The sequence below is a fragment of the Oxyura jamaicensis genome, chromosome 14 (genome assembly GCF_011077185.1).
Source record: "Oxyura jamaicensis isolate SHBP4307 breed ruddy duck chromosome 14, BPBGC_Ojam_1.0, whole genome shotgun sequence".
NCBI lineage: Eukaryota > Metazoa > Chordata > Aves > Anseriformes > Anatidae > Oxyura > Oxyura jamaicensis.
The window spans coordinates 12,692,051-12,701,742 of NC_048906.1; the positions used below are offsets into that span (position 1 = coordinate 12,692,051).

At 55.2% G+C, this 9,692-nt stretch overlaps 1 protein-coding gene across 1 annotated transcript in view; it reads left to right on the forward strand.

The window, feature by feature from the left end:
* The first annotated feature begins 8,517 nt into the window (after positions 1 to 8,517).
* TEDC2 (tubulin epsilon and delta complex 2) overlaps positions 8,518 to 9,692 on the forward strand; it is a 14,814-nt gene continuing 13,639 nt past the window's right edge. Inside the window, exon 1 of the mRNA XM_035339817.1 lies at positions 8,518 to 8,565. Within this exon, the coding sequence (XP_035195708.1) occupies positions 8,518 to 8,565 (48 nt within the window). The remainder of the gene's footprint in view (positions 8,566 to 9,692) is intronic.

Here is a 9,692-nt window from a genome sequence, read left to right on the forward strand (position 1 = left end):
CAATGGAAGGGCAGCCTCATCACGGGCAACAGAGCCTTCCAGAGCACGTTGCTTTTTCAGGGTCAAGACGCCAGCTATGCTTTAAATCGTCAGACAACATGTGGACAAAGCTAACTCAGACACTGACATTTTGCACCCATGAAGCCAATTCCTGCCCCCACGCTAACCCTGCTGAGCCCATGGACAAGGAGCAGCTCCCCTTGCACGGCTGCAGGCTCTGAGGGGCCAGCTCACCTCCAGAGCAGGTCCTCCAAGCTCCTGGGGTCACCCATGGGAGCTCCTTGCCCAGGCCAGCCCTGCTGCAGCCGGTGCACAGCCTCCCCGGCAGGCTGCACCCCGCGGCGAGGAGCAGGGCACGCAGCCAGCACCGTCACCCCGCTGGGAGGAGGACACGTCTCCTCTACCAGGACCCCAGAGGGCTGGTGAGTGGAGGGACAACAGAGGGGCCCTCCAGTGACAGGGGGTAAGAGACCTGCTCCAGCCGTGTCGGAGAAGTTGGCGCTGGAGCTGTTTGTGCTGGGGATTACTGTAGGCTTGGATAAGCGCAGGGTTTCAGTCTCTGCAATTGTTAAGACAGAGCCTTTCAGCATGCCTCTCTGTTCCTATGATAGTCATCGGATACGTTTCTCCCTGTCTGAACAGAATTTGGTCCCATCCTGACCGAAACGACAGTGTCTGTGGTGCTGAGCCCCCTACAGCCACTCACCCCTCATCCAGGGAAGAAAAAACAGCAGACACGAGCCTACAAGAGGCATCCTCAGCTTCTCAGCGTCCTCTTCGGGCTCCCTTCCCAGTGGGTTTGCAGGGCCGTGGAGCAGCAGCGGGCTTAGCAAGGCCCCCCCAGGGCCCGCACAGCCCCGAGCTGGGTCTCAGCACCTCCGCCCAGCCCCGAGGCACGAGTGGAAGCCCCTGCAAGGCACAGCCAGCAATGTCAGCCAGGGGGTTCCTACAGTCAATGAAGTCCCTGAATCTTAAGAGACCTTGATTTTATAGGACAGCCTCATCTCCCGTTTGAAGGTGGGATGGGGGGGTTCGCACTGAAGGGCAGACCACACCTTCATTACGAGGCCTCAACCATACAAGCTGTCAGTACGTGGTTCGAGACCTAGCTACAAAAACCTTGTCTTACCCCTCCTCTCGCTGCCAAGGCTTCCAGCGTGGTCTGTGATGAAGGTGCCACCTAACGAGCTGACACAAGACGCAGTGATGGATGGCACTTGTCTCTTGAAGGGCTGATCAAAGAGCCACGCTTTCTGGTTGGGTAGCGTAATTAACGGCAATTTCTAAAAAATCAGTTTCAGGTTGATGAAAAATGCCAGGTCTGACAGCCCCTGAGTGTTAAGCCATCCTGGGATCTGTAGCACACAGCAATAACCCAGCACGCTGCCCTCCCTCCCCAGCAGAAGTCCCTTCTTCATTTCCAGCGCCAGTCCCTGCCAGCAGCCCAGGACCCTCTGCCTGGCCAAGCCCGACACGTGGGCTCACAGCGCGATGGGACCAGCCCCCAGGGAGCCGCTCCGCGTCAGTGGGCCCTGCCTCTGGGGCTGTCACGCTCAGCCCCAGCCGTGGCCCTGCTCCCAGAGCTGTTCAGCAGTGCCTGGTGGAGTTGGAAGGGACTCACATCAAGGCAGAGAGTCTTCTCCGAGAAAGGGGGCAGCTCCGACAATGTTTTGTGATGTTTCTGCCTTAGATACGGGTTCCAAAAGTGGAGAGTCAGAAAAAGCTGTCAGAAGCTGCAGGAGGTGCTGGGAAAAGCGTGAGAGGTGCTGTTCTCACAGCTGAGCAAGCTGGAGTTATCCTAGGAGGAGCAAGGAAGTAACGCTGGCCTGTGAGCGTCTCAGCGGGGAACAGGTTCGCTGCTGATGCTTGGTGGTGAGGCTTCAGAAGGCACATGCTAATCTAATTTCTCATCACCTTCAGCAGTCACCAGGAAGGTTTCCTGCCGGTACGGCAGGCACAGTTAGTTCATCAATGGGCCCTTGGGACCTTTCAGCACAACCAGCTCTCAGCCTGGCCATCCTGCAGTCCTCATCTCAGATGTGGAGCAAATCCGCTCAACGCCAGCCAGCATCACAAAGCCAGGATTGCCTGGGACCCCAGGGAGCTCTTTGGGTGTGCTGAGTCCCCCAAAAGCCCTGATCAGAACAGCGTGCAGGCAGCTCTTTGGTCTTGATACTCTGAATTTCTTGCCAGTCTACAGACGCACCGGTTATGTTCAAGCTACTTGCCCCCCTGGGTTCATCTGTGACCCCCCAGATGCCCAGACACTTAATCCCCACTTTGCCTTGAGCCCTCCTGCTTACCCCTTCAGACGCGCGGGGACTGGATGGAGCAAACAGCCCCCAGTGCGGGCCGTGCTAAGAGCTCCTGAACACGCTGCTGGCACCTGCCCTGCCCGGCAGGGAGAGAGCCGCCTCTGAAAGAAAACAACAAGCACCTGACTGCAATATCCCTGCTTCTGTCCTTGTGACAAGAGCCACGGCTTTGGGCTGGCTCCTTCTTCAGCTCCTGATGTAACACTGACCCCACCTGACGCACCAAAAATACAAAGAGGGCTCCCGGCCTCTTACACCTCTCCATCGGTCCTTCCACAGCGCCCCAGCCCAGCAGGGCAGCGTGGGCTTTTCCCATGTGATTTAACTGCCAGGGACAAGCCACGTCCCCACAGGCAGAATTAGCCCCTCACCAGGGCCTTTAGGATCCGAAGGGAGGCCATCTCCACTCAAGGCCCCCCTGCGGTGAGGCTCTCAACGCAGAGCTAAGAACCTAACACTGAACACAGAGGTGGGCACATGCTGGCTGATCCACGGGGCGATGAAGGGACTTGGAAACCCTCTCGGCCACCCTGTTAGCAGCTCCGCACCGATGCCTGGGCTCCCCATCAGCACCGGAGCAGCCACATGGCTGTACCAGACCCTTCCTCGTTCAGGCCCAGGCTGGGCTCTGCCCTAGTGAAGCTAAACACCCAATTCACAGGGAATTCACTTTGTGTTTTCGCAGCCAGCCATGAAGCAGATCTGGTTGATGCTTGCTGGAACGATGCTTCTGATTTAATATGCTAAAAACAACAACAGTTCGGAGTTGCTCTGGCCTTACAGAACGCTGGGCACGATCAATCTGCCAGGGGAAATCAGGCAGTGAAAGAGGGTGTCTATAGCTGGCCCACCTTAAAATAGCTTCCTTGGAAAAGCTGGAGCCGCTGATTGTGAGGCAGCACCTCTGATGGCTCTTAATCAGTGCTTGCTTCAAAGTACAAAGGAGAACCGAGGCAACTTCTTCATCTTCGGTCGGATATGACCTCCCATTAAGAACTAATAACTGCTTCTGCTGGTGATTAGAGTCCTAGCGTTTCAGCAAACCCCGTGGGGATACTGAAGGAGCGTGAAACTGCTCGAGAGATGGCGGATGACTGCTGCAGGCAGATGGCATGGGATGGAAATATCGACCCTGCCAGGATGATCCAGGCACACAGCACTGATATATACACATATATTTCAGAGATGAGGCCTTAAGAAAAGAATTTACATTCCCTTACCATTCAAAAACAGCAGATGGGAACTGTTATGAATAAACCCAAGAGCTGGAGCTGTCTGATAGTGCCGACCTTGCTGACAAGGATGAGAAGGGGAAGGGTGTTGTAGTGCAGATACCAGCAGGGACCGCAGAGATGCCCTCCTAGCAGATGGGTGAGTGAGAAACTCAGTGTGAGATATGATCTCAGAAGTCTTTCCAAGGATGATGTGCATGTGTCTACACGTCTGGAGCAGTTCAGAATCAATTGATTGGAAAGGTGCTTGCTCGGTTTCAGCTGAATGCACTCAGAGAGATGATAAACGGACAGTTGTATTTGGAAGCCTTTATAGCTGAAAGCACCTTGAAAATCTCCGCCTTACGTGCTAAATCCAGTCCAGGAGTAACGAAAAGGAGATTTCTAGCATATGGAGACTTGCAGCGATTTTTGAATTCCAGATGGGGAAGATGAAACTGAACAAAGTAAATCAATGAGCTCAGCTCTAAGTGTGATTGCTGCCCACAGGGAACGGGACGGAGCTCATCAAACGCTCTCACCTATGCAACAGATGATGTGACGGCCTGGAGCTGAAACTGAGTCCACCGCCAAAGATGAATATGATATTAATTTGATCTGATTAATCAGGTTTGAATCTGACGGTAATGTTTGCAGAAATTTAAACACCTTCCTCCACCCGAAACAGCCATTAGCTTTCACATACAGCCTGTCCTAATCGGTTTTGCACAGAAGACTTTTTGAGACAGCATCAAATGTTCTGTTAAAATCTACATATATTTCTGCAGCCTGTCCTAGCATCAGTCACTACAGCACAGCCGAGGCAGGGACGGCACTCAGAACTGGCATTTCCCTTCCCCTCTAACTCTGTATTATTAGCTAAAGAAGGAGAATAATAAAAGAGTGATCAGAAAAAGCATTTCATAAAGCCTTCTTGTCCTGGCTTTGCTGCCAGAAAAGCACAGAGAACTCTGCCTGTGAGGACCCCTGTTTATGTGGATATACAAGAGTCTGGAGGTTTTCCTTTCCCACTCTTTGTTCCATCCCCAGTGGAGGGAGGCGTTGGATGTGCGGGGCGGCTGGGCTGAGCCCAGCTGTGCTCTCCCAATCCCGCAGCACAGGCACTTCCAGGCAAGTACAGCAAAACAACCCTGACCAGGAACATCTTGGGGTGGGGAAAGACAGACCCCATCCAAGTGAAAGGTTTGATGTTCCTTTCTTTAATTGGAAGCAAGATATGTGGGAATAAACGCAGTCATGTTTGTCTCAGAAGCCTCACCTCTCTCAGGTACACATGCCCCATGTTTGGGCTTCTAATAAGCAGAGAGCCAGCAAGGTTTTAGCCTTTATCTGTCAGTATTACAGCAGCAGATGAGAAAATAAATTTGCTTTACACTTTACCAGCAACTCAGAGAAATAGAAAAAGATTTCCTTTGGCTTTTGCTCCCCTCCATCCTCCACGGGGCTCAGACACAAACCCAGCATCCGTCAGAGCCTGAGCTCGCTTGCATTGGGGGCTGGGGGTCACCGGAGTCAGCACAGCTGAGGCACCTGCTGTCCCCAGCCCTCGTGCTCCTGTTTAAGCTTCCCGAACACAGGAACACCACCGCAGGCCAGAGGCTGCTCACCGTGGCAGACACGGGGAGCTCGGGGTCACGGGCCTTATGGATCGTGCCAAGACCAACGCGGTTTCTACCTGCAGCAAGCAGCAGAAGCACGGGACACAGCACACAACCAGACTACAGGCAGCGTTACTTCCCCAGCAAATTCTCCCCTGCAAACGGTGGATCAGGGCTTCCTGCCCCAGAGCTCAGCTCTCTGCATTTTACCTGCTATTGGTTCTGGGTTTGTTCTTCTCATGAGTTTCTCCAATGGCTTCTTCTTGTTCCTTCCTCGGGGTGCAAACACCCCAAGCACCACGTGGTCCTGCAGACCTCATAGCAATGCTGTCTAGTGGGATTCAGGCCTTTTAGCAGAGAAATAAGCCCTGGGTGAAGAAGCAGATCACTTTGAGGGACTCTGCTCTGCTGGGGCCCTTCCATATCACGTCTGAAAGCAGCAGTGCTGGTGCTGGAGGGGCTCTCCTGCCACCGTAAGCAAAGCAGCCCCCAGGCAGCGAGGTGTGGGTGAGCACGCAGGCATGAAGGCTCCCTGGCATGCCACTGCACATGTTTCAGGAGCGGGTCCAGTACTATCCGTGCGTGAGTCTGCAGCGGGAGAAGTCCCCGGGTGGGTGCTCCCAGTCCCACAGAAACCCCATCTCCCCCGCTTCGTGACGACCCGTGCTGCGAGAAGGCTGGGAAAAAGGAAGGAGCCCTCAGGTTTGCATTTGGCTGTGCTTTCCCAGCCTGTAAATCAGCCAGCGAGGAGCCTCAAGGGTAAAACAGCCCCAGAAATTGCTCAGTGATACAGGGACCCTCTGCGCACAACCGCACCAGACCTGTGCGCAGTCTGGCAACTCTGAGCAACACTGTGAGCATTTGGTGTCAACCAAGACCTCAGCTTGGGTTCAGGATTTTGAAGATGTGCTACTGTGACCATCCTTCACACATCTGCTCCCCAACAGGGGATTAATCCACTGCTTCCCCCGTGGCATACCCACTGCCCGCCTGGTTTTACAGGAAATGCTTGTGCTAAGTGCATCTTTTGCTGCCAGGACAGGGACGGAGAGACCTTGTTGCTGCTGCAGCGGGTCAGAAAACACAGCCGCCGGAGGCAGAAGGCTCCTGCACATGGTGTTTGCAGCGTGACGAATGGCTGCAGATGTTTTCCAAACACCCTGGCTGAGTCTCCTTGACCCCGAGACTCACCCCACAGCACAGATCTCCTTGCTGAAACACCCTGCTCCCCCCCGCACCGCAGCGCCTCGCTTCCTTCCCTCTGCATGGCCAAACAGGCTCCCTGGAGAGCCAGACAAGATCCGCACGCACTGGGCACAGATCCCCCTCGCCGTGGGCCAGAGCTTCGTCCCCTGCTGTCGAGGGGCAGCCCCACAGCGCCGCAGACCCCCCCTCCGTCCTGCCCATGGCCAGCTCTGTGCTCCAGCACTGCAGCCGGAGCCCCCGTCCCTCGCTCCCAGCTGCGGACAGCCTCTTCCCAGGACTTTTTGCATCCATCCCTTTCCCACATCTTGCTGATAGCCCCATGAATTCTGCAGGGATTTCAGTTGCAGCAAAACACAGGGTTTGGGAATCTATTTATAACCCACGTTTCCCACAGATTAATTTCCTGGAGTCTTTGCTCCAAAAAGATGACCACAAGGGCTGAAGAAGGATCTTTGGGTATTTATGCATTTTTACAGCAGCACAGCAACATCCACAGGCTTGCGCTGGAATTACTGTGAGGCTTTCCCCTCCCTCCTCAGCTCAAACAAGAATATTTTGGGACCCAGAGAAGAGTGTGTGTCAGTCCCCCAGTCTCTCCAGAACCTGAGGAGGCTGTATAGGACATTACCCTGGCGCATACAGGGAGGATTTTCCTGTGTCAGCTCAGCAGATGCTCTCATCTCTAAGGGCAGCACGCAGGAGGAGCATGGTTTGGATAATATAATAACGTTTGTGTAGGTTTATTAGTGATGAACTGCTGGATGCAATAGTCTACCAGGATCATTTAAGACTCTCCAGCACAGAAATAAGCACGGGGTGAAGAAGCAGGTTACTTCAGGGAATCTGCCCTGCTTCAGTCTCTCGCTTTTTTTCCTTGGTGTTCATCCAGGTGTGATGCCTGCTTGAATTTTACCCTAGGGACTCCTGCCATGATGGACTCTGGGCTGAGTTTTCAAAGACCTTTAGGCACCCAGCAGGAGATCCAAGGGTATGGACAGCTGTATTTATTAGCTGCCAGGCATTTGACAGTTGGGCCATCAGTAAAGAAGGAATATGGATTGCAGAATATTGTCGGGCACCCGTCAATCTAAGCAACAAATGCTGACACCGTAACTTCCCCCACATTTCTCCTATGCAAAACACGTTACCATTGCGGGGACTGAAAATAACTGGAGCAGCTGCCACTTCTCCATTGCACAGGTATTGTAACCTACTTGTCCTTTGTAAGTAGATCTTTAAGTAGTAATTAGCATCAACTTAACTGTTATTTAGCATGTGCTATATCACAGTACCCAGCATTTTCCCAGCAAGTGCTAACATGAAAGAGAATGATAGTTTAGACTCTGCTAGTGTGAAACACAATCACTCAGTCCTGACCTAAATGTCTCCTGTGCCGGCACATCAGGTCAGTGCTGGGTCAGGGCTCACTGCTACGTGAACAGAACATTGCTTTTTGCTCTTTATCCCTTCTGCCAGGAGCTGCTGTGAAAAAAATCAGACACAATTACCTTGGATTCTGCCGGATGAGCCACGGGAAAGGCAACCATCTACAAGAGAAGGTCCGACTCAGCTTGCCCAGCTGCTGCCCTGTTGCAAGGCTCAACAAAAGGCAGCAGGAGCTGGTGGCGGAGGTGCAGATGGAGCAGGAGAGGGGCTGCGCACACAGGACGGGAGCACTCTTACGGCAGCAAGGCTGCTCTGTCACGGGCAGGTCTTGAGCCTCAAGTGCTAGCAGAGTGCTTTGATCCCTGTCAGAAAGTTTCTGCTCCCCACCTGCTAATTATCACCTCACCCCAACTCTTGCAGCACAGTTTCGCTCCGCAGCTTAACTGCTTGCTGCTGCAGGAAGGGGCAGCTCCGGCCTCACCCTCCTGACACGCCGCCCCTCTGATTTCCTGCTGGCAGCGGTGCTCGCCCAGCCTTGCTCCGGCTCCAGGCCAGGGACAGGCTCCAGCACAGGTGGCATGAACTGGGTCACCTGTCCTTCCCAGTGGAAGCGTCCTTTCCAGCCTTCTTCCCAGCATTGCAGCTTCCTTAGCCTCGGCAGGCTGCGGGCACAAAGCCCGAGGTTCTGGAGGGGTCGCGTGCCTGGTTCATCTCAAACGCCGAGCGCAAGTTGGTGTTGGGGGCCTTCCTTCTTCAGCATTTCCAAACCACGGAGACGCGATGCAGGAGCTGGTGACATCAGATCACGCCTCCTGTGACTTTCCGACAGTACGGCGGACTGATCTTCTTTTCAGCTGTTTTTAATTGCTTAAATGTCAGCAGCATGCAGGTGCCGAACAAGATCCGTGCCTGCAGCACGTGGCTGCAGCAGAGCCCAGCCCTGCGTGTGCAGGAGCAGAGCGGCACCTCGGCAGCTGTCCTGCCCCAGCACCACAGCTGTGACTGGCATTTAAACCTCCTTGGGAGAAAACCGTGGCAATAATTCTGCCTAGAGATGGGAGTCAGAAGACGCTTTGCGTGCTTGGAGTTGAGATGAAACAATCTATTTGGCCAAAAGCGTCTCGGGGACTCATTGTTTGCACCAAAATGTGAATTATAGCACACGTGGCGATTCCAAGCCCTTTCTGTCCGAACAGATCCATCCACGAGGCCTGCAGGGGCCCTGCCGCGGCCGGGTGCAGCCGCTGCCCTGCCCGGCTCCTGCGTGCCCTGCCTGGCATTTTGGGTGGCGCTGCGGGGTGCAGGCTTGGCCTCGGAAAGCAGGGTCGTTGGGTGTCGTGAACTCGGGCCTACCTGTGAGACACAGGCTGGTGAGAGGATGCCTCACTGCTCCGGTTCTGTTGCGAAGTTTGCAGAAATCCGTTCTTTGCACGCCCCAGATGCACAAACGGCTTCTGGAAGCAGGCTGTGACGATGCTGGTGGCATCTCACGCACCGTGAGATCACTTCCACAATTTTACTGACATCAAAATAACGTTTCACAAGGGGCTCACAGTCCCGGCTCCACAAGCGCTGCGGGTGCAGAGAGCCCCCAGCTTTCTCTCCACAAGAGCCTGCGGTTACGGGGCGACGGGGGAACCCCGAGCACCCCACGCTGGGCATCCAGCCCTCCGAGGCGAGGACACCTCGGACGCCCTACGCGGCCACCGCGGCCTCCGCCCCCCCCCAAGCTCCGCGGTGCAGCCGGGCAGGGGCGGAACGCGGCGGCCGGGGGCGGGCGGCGCGGCGGGGCCGGCCCCGGAGCCCTTGGGCGGCGCTCCGCAGGCTGGGGCCGCCCTTTCCCTTCAGCGCCCGCCTCGCACAGGCTCTGGCCGGGCAGGACGGAGGGGGAGAGCCCGGCGGAGCGGAGCGAGCCATGCTGCCTGCGGGCTGCGGGCGGCGGTGAGCGGGGCGGC